The sequence below is a fragment of the Panulirus ornatus genome, chromosome 58, assembly GCF_036320965.1.
Source record: "Panulirus ornatus isolate Po-2019 chromosome 58, ASM3632096v1, whole genome shotgun sequence".
Taxonomy (NCBI): Eukaryota; Metazoa; Arthropoda; class Malacostraca; order Decapoda; family Palinuridae; genus Panulirus; species Panulirus ornatus.
The window spans coordinates 15,654,459-15,674,328 of record NC_092281.1 but is presented as its reverse complement, the minus strand read 5'-3'; the positions used below and the strand labels follow the sequence as shown (position 1 = coordinate 15,674,328).

The 19,870-nt window shown below is 38.2% G+C and overlaps 1 protein-coding gene across 1 annotated transcript in view; it reads left to right on the top strand.

The window, feature by feature from the left end:
- The window catches only part of Edem2 (ER degradation enhancer, mannosidase alpha-like 2), a 96,929-nt gene that overhangs the window by 55,620 nt on the left and 21,439 nt on the right, over positions 1 to 19,870 (top strand). The window contains exons 9-10 of the mRNA XM_071695376.1: positions 16,054 to 16,241; positions 18,551 to 18,710. Of these exons, the coding sequence (XP_071551477.1) occupies positions 16,054 to 16,241; positions 18,551 to 18,710 (348 nt within the window). The remainder of the gene's footprint in view (positions 1 to 16,053; positions 16,242 to 18,550; positions 18,711 to 19,870) is intronic.

Genomic DNA, 19,870 nt, shown 5'->3' with positions numbered 1-19,870 from the left:
TTTTTTTCCAATGAAGGAACAGAGAAGGGGGCCAGATGAGGATATTCTCTCAAAGGCCCAGTCCTGTTCTTAACGCTACCTCGCTAACGCGGGAAATGGCGAATAGTATGAAAGAAAGAAAGTATATCGCTATCTCCCGCGTTAGCGAGGTAGCACAAGGAAACAGACGAAAGAATGGCCCAATCCACCCACATACACATGTATATACATACACGTCCACACATGCAAATGTACATACCTATACATCTCAATGTATACCTATATACACACACACAGACATATACATATATACACATGTACATAATTCATACTGTCTGCCTTTATTCATTGCCATCGCCACCTCTCCACACATGGAATAAGAACCCCCTCCCCCCCTCATGTGTGCGAGGTAGCGCTATGAAAAGACATCAAAGGTCCCATTCGTTCACACTCAGTCTCTAGCTGTCATGTAATAATGCACCGAAACCACATATATATATAGGTCAAGAGAAAGGTGCAAGAGGTGAAAAAGAGGGCAAATGAGAGTTGGGATGAGAGAGTATCATTAGATTTTAGGGAGAATAAAAAGATGTTTTGGAAGGAGGTAAATAAAGTGTGTAAGACAAGAGAACAAGAGGGAGATGGAGTGAGTATTTTGATGGTTTGTTGTATGTGTATGCTGATAGAGTGGCAGATATTGGGTGTTTTGGTCAAGGTGTTGTGCGAAGTGAGAGGGTCAGGGAGAATGATTTGGTAAACAGAAAAGAGGTAGTGAAAGCTTTGCGGAAGATGAAAACTGGCAAGGTGGCGGGTTTGAATGGTATTGCTGTGGAATTTTTTAAAAAAAGGGGGTGACTGTGTTGTTGACTGGTTGGTGAGGATATTCAGTGTATGTATGGTTCATGGTGAAGTGCCTGAGGATTGGTGGAATGCATGCATAGTGCCATTGTACAAAGGTAGGGGGGGATAAAGTTGAGTGTTCAAATTACAGAGGTATAAGTTTGTTGAGTATTCCTGGGAAATTATACGGGAGGGTATTGATTGAGAGGGTCAAGGCATGTACAGAGCATCAGATTGGGGAAGAACAGTGTGGTTTCAGAAGTGGTAGAGGATATATGGATCAGGTGTTTGCTTTGAAGAATGTATGTAAGAAGTATTTAGAAAAACAGATGGATTTGTATGTAGCATTTATGGACCTGGAGAAGGCATATGATAGAGTTGATGGAGATGCTCTGTGGAAGGTATTAAGAGTATATGGTGTGGGAGGAAAGTTGCTGGAAGTAGTGAAAAGTTTTTATCAAGGATGTAGGCATGTGTATGAGTAGGAAGAGAGGAAAGTAATTGGTTCTTCGTGAATGTCGGTTTGCGGCAGGGATGCATGATGTCTCCATGTGTTAATGAGATGGCCTTGATTAGGGCATTCAGTTGCCCATGCCATCTCAGCTAACATAGAGAAATTATTTATTCACTATGAAATCTTGAAACTCCTTTTATGAAGAATGTCTGTCTGTGAGAATGGTGGCCTGAACCTTAGTCTTCCTTAGAGATCTTTTGTTGAAGAAAACCAGTAAAAAGGAACTTTGGCACTTCCACCCTCATCATAGGGTATCTTAGTTTAAATATTCACTTGGAATTAATCCTTTAGGAGAGTCTGATTCTAGTGTACCTTCATGTCACCATTGAACGTATCGGTACTTATAATTGCTTTCGGGATCAGTCATATCTGAAACTTTTTCTCTAAACCTTCTTATTTCATGTTGGTATGCTTTCATGCTTGCAGTACAGACTGCAGAGAAGAGAAATGTAGGTTTTCAAAATTCAAGAACATTCCTGCTGTGAGACATTGTCCTGTGAACATTATTTCTGATTTACTAACCCTACCATTCCTTCTTCTCTTTTTATGAAAGGCTTTTTCTATATACTTACTGTGACTGACTTTAGGTCGGCACCCATAATCTGCAAAACATGAGCTCTGAACAGCTTGAAGGGGCAGTCGCTGATTGATCGAGGGCAGGTTTAAAATGAGCTAAGTTGCTCCTGTTATGATTGCGAGGTTAGCAAAGGGTGAGTGAAGACTAGTGCATCCTCATGAGAAATACTAAGGGTTGAAAGGTTGATCCTTATATTCCTTAGAGAATATTTTTTCATGTTTTCTGGACATTGCCTCGAAGAGAAAAGGTTCTTCTGTTTTCAAAACCTATATATATATTATTCTTAGAAACAGTTACTGAGATAGACTAGAAAATGGAAACATGACACATGTTGATCATCTAGATATGAAATTTAAAAATTTCCTGAACTCTTTTGTACCTTGCAAAGATGATAACTTGGAATGAAACTATGTATTTTTAATCCTAACAGCTATGTATTTGATATTCTACTTTTATTTTTACAGTTTGTAAGGCTGATTGTGTTGTGCTGCCAGTTTACTAAATTGTTATCTCTGGATATAATTCTTTTCATAATTTTTCACTTTAGTAAAAAAACGATTGGAGTAAGACTCTATTGGCATTTTTCAAGCAATGGGTGGATATTCACTCTTTCTTTTAGCTTGCTGTCTCTTTATTTTCTCTTGTTTTTTGGTTTTTGTTGTGTAGACATTGAGAACTTTTTCTGTTAAAATCTTTACTTGAATAGTATCAGAATTACCGTAGAGTAAGTAATTACTATCATCTTAGAAAGCTAATACACATGGTTAAGGATTTTTATAAATCCTTTCCATATGCTTGTTTGAATTTTTAAAATTGCCTGTGAACTTCTCAGTTAAAGGAGTGACACTGTTGTTTACTGATTATTCAGGCCATTCAGCAATTGTATTGCCCAAGTAAAAATACCCCTGGGCTGGCAGAATGCATGTACCGTGCTCCTTTTAGAAAGGTAAGAGGGACAAAAGTGAAAACTTGAGTTACAGAGGTATAGCTTTGTGAGTATGCAGTGCCTGGTAAGTTGTATGGGAGAGAGGTGATTCAGAGGGTTGATGCATACACAGAATACCTGATGAGAGAAGTGCTAAGTGCTGTGGCTTTAGTTGATATAGAGGGTGTGTGGGGCAAGAGTTGACTTTGAAGAATTTGTTTAAGAAATTCTTGGAGAGTGAACTGTGTTATGGCATTTATGGATCTTGAGAAAGTGTATGATAGGATACATCTATACCTTATGGAATGAGCTATGAATATATGGGCTAAATAGGAAGTTGGTAGGTGCTGTGAGGAGTGTTTATCAGGTTTTATTTAGTTTTATTTACAATTACCCAAAGACCACTGATTGTGAAAGAGTCCTGGTGTTATCCAGGACCTTTTTAAAGGTTCCAGCAGCCCAAGACTGCACAACTTCCAGCAACAAAAAAAAAAGAACACTTCATTAGAGTGAGAAGTTCTTTGCCAAGATTATACTCCCAGCATAATCCCAGCAGGGGAAGTCCAATAAAACTTAACAGAAGATTGAGGCATGTGCGCGATTATGAATCGAATAGGGTGAATGGTTCTTGGTGAAGGTGGGTTTGCTCAAGGATTAGTGTTGTCATCATGGCTTTTTAATCATTTTACGGATGGGATGGTGAGGGAGGTGAATTTAAGGGTTTTATTGTGAGGGGCAGGTTTACATCATGCTGGGGATTGGGGAGCATGTAAGATGAATCACCTATCGTTTGTAGATAACACAGGTCTGGTGGTTTACTGAGAAACTCCAGAAACTGGTGACAGTTTTGGAGTATGTATGAAAAAAGAAAGTTGAGAGTGAATGTGAATAAAAGTAAGGTAATGAGATGCAGAAGGGAGATAAGACAGGATTGTTTGGAAGTAAATTTTAGTCAGAAGCACTTAGAGAAAGTCGAATGATTTAGATCCGTGGGAGTGAAGTTTTTTTACATGAATCCATGGGAGTGGAAGTGAACATAAGGGTGGGAGAGGGGGCAAAGGCCCAGGATGCATTAAGCACAGTATGAATAGGTGTGTTTGAAGGTATAGTAGTTCCGACATTGTTGAATGGATGTAAGTCTTAGGCTCTAAATGCAAAAGAACAGAAGAGGGCAGACAGACTGGAAGTGAATCACCTGAGGACAGTATGTGGTGTGAGTTGGGCTGAACATGTGAGGAATGACAGCATAAGATAGAGCATTGTGGTAGAAAGTCGAGTATGATTTACAAGCTTATTATGATATGCCGAAATGGTATGAGCAAAGAAAGACTGCCTAATAAGATATCTGTGTGAGAAGTGAGGTTTTGGGATGTTAGGGTTTGAACTCAGTAGGGTGCAAAGCATGCCTGGGATAGAATGAATTGGATTTATGTGTTGTGTGGAGGATGATGATATGCTGTCAGTGGGCTGAAACAAGACAAAAGAAGCATTAATGGTAAACCTTGGAATAGTTTGTAGGGCTAGATTGTGGGTTCTAGGGTACTTTCATTGCATTATACCTGACAGCTTGAGAGTGGATGTGTGCAAAGTAGGCTGTTGTTTGTCTCTTCCTGTTGATGCTTTGCTTGGGCTTTTCAAGCAGAATCAGTTGTGTATAAGAGAAAGTATTTTCAAGGTTGAGAGAAACTAGCTGGAAACAGATGGAAGGAAAGTGGGTGATAAGAATGTTTTATTCTTTTTAGTAAAGGCATGATAACATGGTTAGCTTTGTTGACCACTGTAAATTTCAATAAAGACGTTTGTTTATGTTGATCTTTACATTTTCAGTCAGTTGGTTAATTTTTTTTTGATTGGTGATTAATTCTTCTTTGAGATTGACATAGAAAGAAATGATGCACAGTATATATATGATCCTCATTTTGAAACAAAAATTAAATTCCTCAAAACCAGAAGTATGTCCATGGCCTGACAACTTTTTTTAAACAAATGGTGTGTAATGCACATCCCTCTTGCTCTGGGTGCTTCTTTATGTCAATACACAAATTGTTATTTAATAACTCTTTGTTACAGTGGAAAACAAGCATGTGAGGAGCTGTTAAACTGAGGAACTTTGCATGTACTGCACTACCATCTTGTCCTGTGTGGTTCCTATATTGTGCTGCAGTGGTTGCATCACTGGAAGGTCAGTCCAAATTCTGGCATATGCTTTGACTGATCACGCCATATTTCATTTGGAATGTTTTGTTTGTGCTGTCTTGGTGCACTTGCTATATTCTGCTCACTGTCCCTCCAATTAGGCATTCCGGCTGTACAAATCATAGCAGCATTGGCATAGGCCTTGAAACCTCTTACCTTGATTTTCTCTTTTGGGGGAATGTGTTGATACATTATAAAGCCAGACACCACAGTTATATCCATTAAATGGAAAGAGATTTGGTGCCACTATTTATGAGACCTTGGTTCAAGTTGATTAAATGCAACAACTTGAACATATCTGCCCAGTTGACAACCCATGTGAGCACAATGGTCTTAGAGCACTGAAGGTCATTACTGTTGCTGTCTTTATTGTTATGACTGCTTGCTTTTGTTTCTTCGTGGATCATGCATAAGGGTTACCTTGTTTTCCATTCATATCTTACTGGAGATAATGGAAGGCTCCATTTGCCAATCTGCATGCCCTGAACTGGGATCTTTGTCAGAGAGAAAATCAGGAGGTCTTCATTAATTGGTACTAATTGTTTCATATTATCTGTCTGAATCCTTATCAGCCATAGATTTTACCAGTAAAATTGAGGAAAATATATTTTCCACCAGATGTTTGAATGCTTTGTAATTCAGTATTGCTGACAATTAGTACTCAACATTTTGGCCTAGACCTGCTCCAATAGTTCCAGGTGTTTGACCTGTACATGCTTCAAATTGGCACACATAACCACTGCTGTAAGCCTGTACCCATACCTTGTAGCCTTCTCTGAAGGGCTTCAGAGGCATGTATTATTTAATGGAGCTACTGACATTGAATTTATATGCACTTAATAGCCTGGAACTCATTAGGATTATAGCATGCTTGAGGAAGTACATAGGTTATCAAGCAGTGGTCTCATCCAAAAAGCCTATCAGAACCAGATAATCTCTTTTTTAATTGTTATGCAGATGAGAAAGTGATTGAAGTCAGAAACAGCATGCAAAGCTCATAGTATTTGCCATGAATCTCTTTTACATGGATTAGTTGATTATTAATCCTGACAGGAATGTTGTTACTTGATGCCCATCAAAAAATTTATGCTAGTGAAGTTTTTTCATCTGTATTAGTTGCGGTGTGTGGCTTTTCTTTTCAAGATACATAAGAATTAGTGTCATAAATATTGTATTCATTCACCCAACAATGACATATATAGCAGTGCATGATAGATCTTCCATATATTTGATACTTGAACTAGTTCTAGTTTTTGTTGTACACATTACTACATTTATTTCTAAAAGGTATTACATTTATGTAATATTTGACTCGTTTCAGTTTCTCTTGTAATTATTGGTATGTAAGTTCCAAAGACTCTTTTCCAGTTAAGGTTCTGGAGTAGTTTGAATATGGTGAGTGAAACTCATTGCACTGATTCTCATATTTTCAGTTCTATGAAACAGTAATAGAAATAGTGAATGAAAATGATTGCTCAACAGCTACCTACTTATATTTGCAATTTTGTTTTTGAGGATCTGATGAAGTGGAATACTTCCCCTGTAAAAAGAGACATGTCATGTCCTGTTTGATACTGAAAGCATAATAAAGTAAGGAGTTTTAAAGCTTAGCAGTAGGTTAAAGAAACAAACATCACAGTGTTACTTTTGGGTTGCCAGTGGCCACCCAGCAAAAATGTGTTGCAGTGGCCTTCCAAGTACTCAGTGCTGAGGTATGCAAGCTGTCTGCTAACTAAAGCAGAAACTGAAATTATGTTCATGAAAGAGCAAGGGAGAAACAACTTTACACCACAAGGAAAGTGGTCTTAGATTTTAATTCAGATTAGTAATTTTGATAAAGTCACTTTCTTTGCCTAAAAGTTGCCGAATTATGTGGAACTAAAGCCTTTCAAGCACATATTTCTTGTACCATTAATGACACTCTTACACTAGAATATTGCTAGAGGAAGATCTTCATGAATGCTTGTGCACACCCATTCAAGATGATAGTCACTGCCTTACTGTTAACTTTATCCCCTCCCACACATGGGATTAGTTGTAACCTAGCATGGAAGAACCAAGCTGTATTTTTTCTTTTGATAAACTTTTTCTCAACCAATTCATTTTTTTTTTTTAATGAAACTCACTACATTTTATGTAAAATTGGTTGCTCTTTCAGACAAAGCAAGAATAAATTCTGATGTGAAGTCATGTATTTTGATATTTCAGTACAATCTGCTCATATTTTTACCAACAAAAAATTATTAAGCACAGTAAGTCTTACATAACAAAAAATGAAAATATTTTTAAGCTTTTTATTGATGAAATCCAAAATTGGCTATGAGTTAAACTAGGCTGATAGATTAAAAGAAATGGAATATCAAGAAATTTTTCAAAAAACTGTTCCCTCTCTTTTTAGTTTTTATTTTTACTTTTATATTTTTTCATTTTTTATTATTCCATTGGCTATTATAAGTGTCAGGGTATGTTATGGTGATTGTACAATTTTGCTAGCATATACGTTTTAGCTGTTGGCAATTTTAGGATAAAACCCATCCCCATGTAGTGTACTGTTATATAGCATACTGGAAGTATACAACAATATAATCATTGTTGTAATATGCTAATAGATTAAAAATGTATTTTATAACAGTTTTACCTTTTGATGCAATATTAAATGATTGGGGGAGTTGCAAAGGGTGCGGTAGGGTAGGCAACACTGATGGCAACGGAAAGTGTAGGTGGTTGCCTGTGTTGGCTGGGAAGAAGAGGCAGCAGGAGAAAGTCATATTGCAAGATGCTGCTTGTCTGCTTTGCAATATCCCTATGCCTGTGTTAAGTGACCAGAAACCCACAAAATGGACTTGGACATATAGTTGCTGCCATCGGGTTCAGGGTGGACATTTTCACATTCAGGGTTTAATTTAGTCTGTGTTAAGGCAACAATCAGACATTAACCACATGCACATGTAGAAGGGCATTGTAATGGGGTTGAACAAAAGCGATGAGTTATGTAATGAAAACATAAGTATCTTATAGCATAACACTTTGTATTACATTTACGGAGGGAAGAGACATTTATTGCATGCACATAAAGGGGCACTTATTGAGATACAGTGGCAGTTCATGAACCACTCAGGTGTTGGTTACAAGTTTGAATTAGTGAGACATCGTAAAATACTCTTATCTATGCTTTACAAACAGTTTTACAGTCGAACATTACAGGACAGTGGAGGTTAGAAGTGTAAGAGAGGGACTTGAGAAACTTTTCAAAAGAGCTCACATACAGCACTTTCCAGCATAGTTGCAAGGAGGTAACTGATGGACTTGTGATGAATGCTGTCTAGGGTTGCCATGTAATAGAGTTTGATTACCATGAGAGAGCAGGCTTCGAGTATTAACATGCTAAATTTCACGCTTCATTTGGAATTACTTAATGATTTTTTTCATGTAAGTGATGCAGTAGTGATCTCAGGTGCAAATTGCACAAAACTTGAAATTGTTGCAACAATTGCATCATGGTATACAAGGTTGTTAATGTCTACAAATCTTTCCAAAACTGTTTTTGTATGTTGCATTGGGTCGTATCCCTTAAAAGATGTGGCAGTAGTTGTGCACCATTCCAAATCTCTTCCCAGAGGGCTTTCAGATACAGTAAACCCTCAATTTAATGGATCTCTTATGTAATGGATTTTGGATTTAACAGACTGGGCAAATAATGATACATTAATTGATGATAATTGAAAAAATCAAACGCCACACCATACGCATTTGATATTGCACTTGTTTTTGGTAGCATGGGGTATATCTGCTTTGTTTTGGTCTCTGCCTCAGTCTATCATGTGGTCAGGTTGTATACAGAGAATTGTGACTATTTACTAAATAATTTTGAAGTCCTTACAATTCAAAATGGCATCAAGTGATACAGGACTTAAAAGAAAGCATGTGAACTATATACTGTATTATTGTATCTTGTATTAAAGATTGGCCCTTAGGTTACATTCGATTTAATGGACTTTCGGCATTAATGGACACACCCTCCCCTCGATTAGTCCATTAAATCAAGGGTTTACCATATGTAGTTATTTAATCTGACTGCAATTTTTTTTTTTTTTTTTTTTTTTTTTTTTTATACTTTGTCGCTGTCTCCCGCGTTTGCGAGGTAGCGCGAGGAAACAGACGAAAGAAATGGCCCAACCCCCATACACACGTACATACACACGTCCACACACGCAACTATACATACCTACACAGCTTTCCATGGTTTACCCCAGACGCTTCACATGCCTTGATTCAATCCACTGACAGCACGTCAACCCCTGTATACCACATCGCTCCAATTCACTCTATTCCTTGCCCTCCTTTCACCCTCCTGCATGTTCAGGCCCCGATCACACAAAATCTTTTTCACTCCATCTTTCCACCTCCAATTTGGTCTCCCTCTTCTCCTCGTTCCCTCCACCTCCGACACATATATCCTCTTGGTCAATCTTTCCTCACTCATTCTCTCCATGTGCCCAAACCATTTCAAAACACCCTCTTCTGCTCTCTCAACCACGCTCTTTTTATTTCCACACATCTCTCTTACCCTTACGTTACTTACTCGATCAAACCACCTCACACCACACATTGTCCTCAAACATCTCATTTCCAGCACATCCATCCTCCTGCGCACAACTCTATCGATAGCCCACGCCTCGCAACCATACAACATTGTTGGAACCACTATTCCTTCAAACATACCCATTTTTGCTTTCCGAGATAATGTTCTCGACTTCCACACATTTTTCAAGGCTCCCAAAATTTTCGCCCCCTCCCCCACCCTATGATCCACTTCCGCTTCCATGGTTCCATCCGCTGACAGATCCACTCCCAGATATCTAAAACACTTCACTTCCTCCAGTTTTTCTCCATTCAAACTCACCTCCCAATTGACTTGACCCTCAACCCTACTGTACCTAATAACCTTGCTCTTATTCACATTTACTCTTAACTTTCTTCTTCCACACACTTTACCAAACTCAGTCACCAGCTTCTGCAGTTTCTCACATGAATCAGCCACCAGCGCTGTATCATCAGCGAACAACAACTGACTCACTTCCCAAGCTCTCTCATCCCCAACAGACTTCATACTTGCCCCTCTTTCCAGGACTCTTGCATTTACCTCCCTAACAACCCCATCCATAAACAAATTAAACAACCATGGAGACATCACACACCCCTGCCGCAAACCTACATTCACTGAGAACCAATCACTTTCCTCTCTTCCTACACGTACACATGCCTTACATCCTCGATAAAAACTTTTCACTGCTTCTAACAACTTGCCTCCCACACCATATATTCTTAATACCTTCCACAGAGCATCTCTATCAACTCTATCATATGCCTTCTCCAGATCCATAAATGCTACATACAAATCCATTTGCTTTTCTAAGTATTTCTCACATACATTCTTCAATGCAAACACCTGATCCACACATCCTCTACCACTTCTGAAACCGCACTGCTCTTCCCCAATCTGATGCTCTGTACATGCCTTCACCCTCTCAATCAATACCCTCCCATATAGTTTACCAGGAATACTCAACAAACTTATACCTCTGTAATTTGAGCACTCACTCTTATCCCCTTTGCCTTTGTACAGTGGCACTATGCACGCATTTCGCCAATCCTCAGGCACCTCACCATGAGTCATACATACATTAAATAACCTGCAATTTATAGTTCTTTATTATTGTTTTTTATAAATGAAAGCTTAGTTTTCCAGTCAATATGGACACCTCCTGTTTATCACATATACCTTCTTTTCTTTCTTTCACTCATTTCTCCTTACTGACTCCTCTGTCATTGTGGGCTGTCTTTCCATTTATAGTTCTTTCTTATTTGTTCATATTGGCATAATTTTTTTTGCTAATTAGCAGTTCCATGAGTCCAGCTATGAAATAAAAAGATTATCATCCCTTCATGCAATTTTTTAATATTAGACCATTTGAAGTGTGCATTAAAAGATCATTTGTAGTAAAGTTATCACTTCATGTCTGTAGTAATTAGGATTTCCCCTTTTTCCATGATTCCTGGGTTTGAATAGGTAGGTCCTGTTTCAATGAAAGTTTCCATTAGTTGTGAGGACTGTTTTTGTAAGTGAGTGCTTATTGACTTGTTTTTGTAAGTGATTGCTTATTGAGTCTTGTTCATATACTGGTTATGGCATGGATTACTTATATATTGGTTACCTGTGTTTGGATCACTAACCATTGATGATTCTTTCTGGTATTTTCTATGGGTTTTGCCCTCAGCACTTGATTTTAGAAAGTGCTTATTTTGTGGCATGTTCCTTTGATATGAGCCACATCTCTGAAACATAGAAAGGCTTTTGGTTTTATGTTTTAGAAGTGGTTACCATACTAATCAAAAAATTGTTAGCTCTAAATACACAATACACGTGAAATATTGCAAAGATAAAAACCAGCTTTCCAAAATTATTAACATAGCAGAAATTGAGCTCAATACTTCCTATAATCTCTTGAAAAAGTACAGAAACTTTACAGTTGATGCCATCAAACCACTGTATGAGTTGCCCCCAATCTTACTTTGGATTAAATCTTCAAAAACTGGCTCAATCCCTTCACAGTGACAAAGAGGAAAACTAACATAAGTTCCCAGTCAGCTGCTAAGAAGAGAAAAAGGTGCTCATCTTAGAGAAAAAAGTAGATGCAGTACAACAGATTTAGCAAGGTAGAAATTTTTTGTGTGTAGTCAGAAGCATATATGAAGAAATGAGAAGACTGAATAATTTTCATGCACCTTATAGTATTCAGCCATCATAGACTCATTAGTAGACCCTAAGCAGCTATCCAAACTTTCCCAGACTGATCTAAACAACAATTAGGCAGAATGAATTTGTGGCATTTCTGTACTTTAACTTATGTTTATTATTCAGCAGAACTTTTGTCATTGAATGTCTAATTGAAAGCAAATAAAGAATATATTTGTCAGATTTTTAGAAAAGAAAGATTATTAATAGGGAGTGTTAGAGGGGCAGAGAAAGGTCACTGACCTGGCAGCAAGACACATGCGCATATTTATATCACGTCTGCCTGTATTTCTGATGCTTGTTCCCTTTGGGAACTCCTTCAAGGGGGTGGCTATGGGAAAAGAGTCCCTGTAACTGGTGAACTATGTGTTGCTTTTTACCCTTTTGTGTCTCACCCTCAACAGACTATTGGCATAGGGCAACTCAAGTGCAGTGTTTCCAGAGACTCTTACCTATTGTTTCTACTAACTACTTCCACCTTATGTGTTTACTTAATGCTCCTGCCAAATGTTTCAACCTACTACTTTGCTGAATGCTCCCACCTAATGTTCCTTCCTACTTCTGCCTAATGTTTCTGTCTAATGTTATTACCTACTACTACTATCTGTTGCTCCAGCCATTTTACCAAAAGGCAGGGCTAGCATATAGTGCTCACTGCAAGAAAGTCTAGAGTTACAAAGAATGAGTTGTGTGAATTAAGTGTTGCCTAGTGTTATGTGTGACAAGGAGAGATTATGTTTTTGGACAGAATACCAGCAGTCTTTGTGAGTGAGGTAAACAGAAGAGACTGCTGTCTGGATCAGAGGAGTGCAGCATGACAATCTCTGAAGTGCTGGCTCTCTACACAGCTGTTGCTAACCCTCCTGATACTTAGGCAGTTAGTATTTGTAATGTACCTCCCTGGTTGATGGCTGCCTACAAGATACTACATACCTTATATCAAGTCATTTTGACTTAATCTATTTCTCTCAAATGTGATATGATAGTTTCTTCTCTATAATCATTTGTTCCTTATTCACACATTTGATTTCTTAAGATAATTAAGAATTGTGTTCCTATTTGCCTCTGCTGTTATTTGGTATTTATAATGTTTTGTGACCTATTTGCAATAACTAGTGCCCAGTCATTGGTATTAGTTAGTCTAGTTCCCCCTTGATATAAAAGATTTTTTTATATGCTTATCATTGTTTATTACCTTGTGAATCACTTTCATATCTGTATGTACTTAATATCACTTTCATCAGTTTTATTGCCATTATATTGTATTTTACTTTCTGTCTGTAGTATTCAATAGATATCCATAACATTACTCAGTCTGTATTAATTTTTTGTCACGCTGGCCCTGAGACTCATTTTAAGCACTTACTTTAATATGTAGAATCCTGAGCACTGGTTGGTGTTTTAATTATTTGGGCTTTAGTCCAATTAATTTTCAGGGTCATTAAGACTGTTAGTGTCAAGGTCTATCTGTGTGTTTATATCTCTGGTGCTCATTCCCTCTGAGAACTCCTTTGGGGGTTGGCCATGGCAAAAGAGTCTCCGTAACTGGTGAACTCCAATGCTGCTTCTGAGCCTTTAGTGCCTCATTTTTAACAGGTCTTAAAGAGAGGGCAGCTCCTGCACAATGTTTCCAGATGCTTTTACCTAATGTTCCAGCTAAATAATCTAACCTACCACTTCTACTAAATGCTGCCACTTAAATGTTCCTATTACTACTTCTCTTTAATGTTTTTACCTAATGCTCCTGCCTAATGTTCCCACGTACTACTTCTGTCTATTGCTCATGTCATTGCTCACCAATCATCCCATTAACAGTCCCAGCCATCACCACCAATCAAAAATCTTAAACATCCTTTGCTATTGAGATGTTCTTATTGTGTATGTAGCTCTTCACTAAGCACTGGCTTTTATTTTGTAATTTGCATCTCTGTTGTTCCCAGTGTTTGTGTAGCAGGTCCAGATGCTCTTGACCTCCCTGCTGCTTTCTCATATACATATGCACTCCTTCCATGTACCACCCATATACCTCTCTTTTCTCTTTCACTGGCAACTTTACTACATCATCCCACCACTCACTACATCATCCCACTACTCACTACTCTTTCTAACCTGCCCATCTCTCACCTTATGCTTGCCACATGCATCTTTTGTACATGTCAGCTCTTATTCCTTGAATATCTCCCATCCCTTTTAACTTATTTTGGGACCTACTTGGGATTGATATTCAGGTTACTTTTCTGGAGGACCATTATATTCTCCCCCTAATGACTTGTGTGGGGTTGTAAAAGTCTTAAAGCTGTGAAGTCAAGAAATGTCTCCTGTCCAAACTGTCCAAACATGAGAGTCCTCTCATTTATCATAGCATATATGGGGTTGCCTTTTCCATCACAGGGTTTCAGTATGTTAAGCATATGAAAATTGAAATATCCATATGTTGCCCTTTTCAAGACACGATTTTCAGAATATGTTGTCTTCATTTAGATATCTGGGAATACCTAGAAATGTTCAGAGGTTAGCAGCAGACCACTCATTCTCTGGTGTGCCCAGGCAGTTTGAACCTTCTCTGAAGGAAAATTTTTCGATTTGGACTGACTGGTTTTGTACGCTTATTCAGGCCTTTTTGTTACAAATGTGTCAGCAAGTTCTAGCACTCCTACCCTTGGTGAGGAAGCTTTTCCAAGAATACCTCTTTTGAGGTAAAGGATCAGTCAGGTATCATAAGATTGGTTGTATTTATGGTCATCTTTTTCCTGACTTGAATATATATATATATATATATATATATATATATATATATATATATATATATATATATATTTCTTTCTTTCAAACTATTCGCCATTTCCCGCATTAGCGAGGTAGCATTAAGAACAGAGGACTGGGCCTTTGAGGGATTACCCTCACCTGGCCCAATTCTCTGTTCCTTCTTTTGGAAAATTGAAAAAAAAAAAAAAAAAAAAAAAAAAACGAGAGGGGAGGATTTCCAGCCCCCCGCTCCCTCCCCTTTTAGTCACCTTCTACGACACGCAGGGAATACGTGGGAAGTATTCTTAATCCCCTATCCCCAGGGATAATATATATATATATATATATATATATATATATATATATATATATATATATATATATATATATATATTTTTTTTTTTTTTTTTTTTTTTTTTTGTCGCTGTCTCCCGCGTTTGCGAGGTAGCGCAAGGAAACAGACGAAAGAAATGGCCCAACCCACCCCCATACACATGTATATACATACATATATATATAATATCTCTCTCTCTCTCTCTCTCTCTCTCTCTCTCTCTCTCTCTCTCTCTCAACTCTGGAGAGAAAAGTGAGTTTTAAAGAATGATATGAAATTGTATTTGGTGATGCTGTAATGAACCAAATGCCACAAAACATTATATTAATGAGGTGGTGATAGTTGAGATATATCATAGTTGAGATATATCATTGCCAGTGTGTGTAGCACTTACCGTCAGAAGCTCATGTTTCTTTTTTTTCCCTTAGGGGAAATTTGAGGCTGATTTCACTTGTTTCTCTGTCATGTTATTCTTACATGATGATCTTTCATTTTGTGAGAGAATAATTGTTTTCTTTTATTTGAAAAATGCCCATTTTTCAGAAAGCTTTGGAATGCCAAATGTCTGCTTAAGCATTTAACAGTTGCTTCCAGAGCTGTGTGATCTCTTTGCATAAACACCTGTAGTGTCCAAGAAAGTTAGCAGCCATACCAGTGTCAGAATATTGGGAGTTGTTCAGCCCATGAAAATTAACATTCAAATGATGACTCCCAGCTTTTGCTCCATGAGTCCTTTTATGGTAGCTCCCGTTGTTTGATGATTGAATTGTCATTCATCTTTCCACCAGGATTTCCTGTATTTCCACAAACTATGCACTCTTTATGTGGATACAGAGAACCAGAACCTAACCTAGGTGTTTCATTGACTTTTCACAACTTCTCGTATGATATGATTAATATATGTTCTGTATCCCGTGCTGTCAGTGGATTGAATCAAGGCATGTGAAGCGTCTGGGGTAAACCATGGAAAGCTGTGTAGGTATGTATATTTGCGTGTGTGGACGTGTGTATGTACATGTGTATGGGGGGGGTTGGGCCATTTCTTTCATCTGTTTCCTTGCGCTACCTCGCAAACGCGGGAGACAGCGACAAAGTATAAAAAAAAAAAAAAAAAAAAAAAAAAAAAAATTATTTCTTTAATTCTCAGGTTCACTGGGGCCAACATCCATTACGACCTGAGTTCCTAGAGTCTACATACCTCTTGTACCTGGCCACAGATGACCCATACTACCTGAAAGTTGGGGAACAAGTCCTTCGCTCACTGCAGAAACATGCTTGGGTTCCCTGTGGATATGCTGCGGTCAAGGATGTTCGGACTGGAGTTCATGAAGACAGGTAATAAAAAGTCACTTGATGAAGAACATTCATTTAGTTCATTATGGAGGTAGTAAATAGATTCATTAAAGATTTAAGGTATTAAGGTAAGCATTTCTTCCAAATGTTGATAAATTGTATAGCATATAGAGGATGGAATGTTTGGCATTTGAGAAAGGTAAGTGAGTAGTGGAATGAGAACTGTAAGTTGCTAGTGAATAAGGAAAGAGAGGTTTATGAGTATTACCTGTAGGGAAGGAATGCAAGTGATTGGGAGATGCACATGAGAAACCAACTGGAGGTCAAGAGAAAAATGTAGGAGCTGAAAAAGAGGGCAGATAAGAAATGGGATAAGAGACTACTGGCATATTTCAGAGAGAATTAGAAAATTCTTTTGAAGGTGTTGAATAGTTTAAGAACAAGAGAACAAATTGTAGTATTAGTAAGGAGTGCAGACTGTATAATGTTAACAGGCAAAGAAGAGGTAAAGAGTAGATGGAGTGAGTATTCTGAAGAACTGTGGAATGTTTCAGATGATAGGATGGTGGGTATCGGATGATTGAGGACTGGTGGAAAGCCTGTATAGTGCCATTATGTAAAGATAAGGGGACGAAAGGGAATGTTTAAATTGCAGAGGTATGCATATGTTGAGTTATACTTGGTAAGTTGTATGGGAGAATGATGATTAAGGGGGTGAGACATGCACAGAACATCAGATCTAAGAGTAGCAATGTAGCGTTCAGAGTGGTAGATGTGTTTACCAGATGTTTGCTTTGGATAAATAGTGTGGGAAAGAGAAGAATTTGTATGTGGCATTTACAGATCTGGAGGAAACATATTGTTGAAAGGAATCCCTTATGGAAGGTGCTGCAGTTATGTGGGGAGTAAGCTGTTAGATGTACTGAGGAGTTTTTATCAACAGAGCAAGGTTTGTGTGCAAGGAGGAAGGAGGAAGATGAGTGGTTCCAGACAAAAATGGGTCTGTATCAAGTGTATATGTTGTCACTGTGGATGTTTGATCAGTTTATGGATGGGTTGATGAAGGAGGTAATTGCAAGGTTATTGGAGAGAGGGACAGGTCTACATTGTGCATGGGAAAGGGGGTTAGAGGTAGGAGGTAAGTCAGTTCTCTTGGCATATGACATGGCTCTGATGGCAGACTTGAGGGAGAAAGGAGGTAAGTTAGTTCTATTGGCATATGACATGGCTCTGATGGCAGACTTGAGTGAGAAACTGCAGGTGCTGGTGTCTGAGTTTGAGAGACTGTGCAAAAGGGGGGTTAGAGGTAGGAGGTAAGTCAGTTCTCTTGGCATATGACATGGCTCTGATGGCAGACTTGAGGGAGAAAGGAGGTAAGTCAGTTCTATTGGCATATGACATGGCTCTGATGGCAGACTTGAGTGAGAAACTGCAGGTGCTGGTGTCTGAGTTTGAGAGACTGTACAAAAGGAGCTTTAGGAAAAGTCAGATTGGTGTGAGTGCATTTTGAATTTTGATAACTCTAAGGAAGTGGAGCATTTTAGATATTTGGGAGTGGACTTGGCAATGAATGAAACAATGGGAGCTAAGGTGAACCTTGGGTAGGCTAAGGGTTAAGAGTTCTGGATGCATTGAGGATTTTGTAGAAAGAGAGGTGATGATGTGTTAGAATAAAATGGGTTTGTTAAATGGTATAGTAGTCCTCGCAGTGCTGTATGAGTGTAATTCCTTGATTATACTGTACGGGGAGGAAGTTTAACTTCTCAGAATTTTTTTCCTTTTATACAGTCTTAAATTTATGCATGCTGTCTGTATTAACCATAGCCTCAGTTACATTCATCCCCCTTTCTTATGCTATAAAATTACTCATTTACATCTCTTTTAACAAGTTCATGCTTGAAATTTTGTCCCTTGGTTACTCTCCTCGTACATTTTATGAGAACTGTTCCATGTCCAGTTTTGTGAAACTAAACAAAAATCATGAAATGGTCAGGTAGGTTATTGATGTGTATTATAGCTATACAGTATCCATTTGGTTTGTAGATGTATAGAATTACTACAGTATTTCAACCAACTATTTTATGATCAAGCCCCTCCACACACACACACACACACACACACACAATATAGGAGAGGTGTGGAAAAATCATGAATTTGGAAAGACATGCATGATTTTGGCATGATTAGTGATATTCAGTAATTTGATTTGGCCAGATCCTCATAGTTGATTCAATATATAATGACTTGAGATGTTTGATAACTGTTTTTTTTGTGGGCATTTCTACATCATATCATATAACTACTGGTTAAGAAAGAGATGAATTGATTGTATGTATTTTTTTCTGTTACAGAATGGATTCATTTGTGCTGTCAGAAACCTTCAAATACCTTTACCTGCTCTTTGCAAAACCAAGTGACCTGATATTTGACCTTGACCAGTTTATCTTCACGACAGAAGCCCATCTTCTGCCTCTGTCCCTTGCTCGACTTTCTAACCTGACAGTTGTTCCTGTAAGTAGTCCCAAAGGTATCCCTGTCATTAACTGTTGTGCAGGGTTGAGGTAAAGTTTCTAACTGAATTCCCACAAAAATTACATATGGTTATGGGCAAAAGTAGCATACATGTATCTGCTTTCAACATTATATACTGAAGCATTTGAAAATAAAGAATGAAAGTGGAGTAGATGGTGATTATAAGATGAAATCATAGGTTGATATGTTTGTAGTAAGTGAAAGATATGATTGCTAGCTTTCTATGAAAGGGTTGGATGGGATTTGTCAGATTAAATGATAATGCAAGGTACATCAGGCTCTTTAGTTGAGGTTGCTCTGGATGAGAAATATGCATGGAAAAGTGAAAAGGATGAGAAAGAAAACAAGGAATTTAAGGGTAAGATTTAACCTTTAAGAGAATTTTGATGAAAAACTGAAGTATAATGATGATACAGAGTGAGGTTGAGGTTATGTGGAGGCTTGTAAAAAAGTGCATTAATACTATTAGAATAGGTTGTGGAAAGTGGGGAAGAGTATGGTAACTGCACATATCTATGTATACACAGTATATGTCTGGGAAACCTCTCCACCCTCATACATATAGTTCATCCCCTTTCATGTTCTCTTCATTCGAACTCACACTCACACCAACCTGTCTTTCCTCTTCTGCTAAACCTATAACCTTGCCTTTATTCACATGACCTTTCAACTTTCTCTTGCTCACATTGATTGCTAACTCAGTTTCTTACTTGATTCTGCCATCAGAGCCTGCCATCTGAAACAGCAAGTGACTTGCCTCCCAGGCCCCCTCACCCCCTGCATGCTGTAGACCCTTTCTGTCTGTTTGTCTCTCTCTCTCTCTCCAGGACTCTCATATTTACCTCCCACGCCACCCCATCCATAAACATGTTAAACAGCCATGGTGCCATTATTCTGCATCCATGATGCAGACCCACATTCACCTGTAATCACCCACCCTCCTCCCTTCCTGCCTGTACTTATGCCTTACTCTCACAATGAAAACTCTTTACTCCTTGTTGTTGTTAACTGTTTTTGTGGATGGAACATGAAATGTGAGTTAGGAGAAGGGGCCTAATAGTGTACTGCTGAATCATGGTAAATGAAAATGTTAGCTACCACATTTGCTTTATGCTGATGATTCTCTTCTGTTAGGTGAA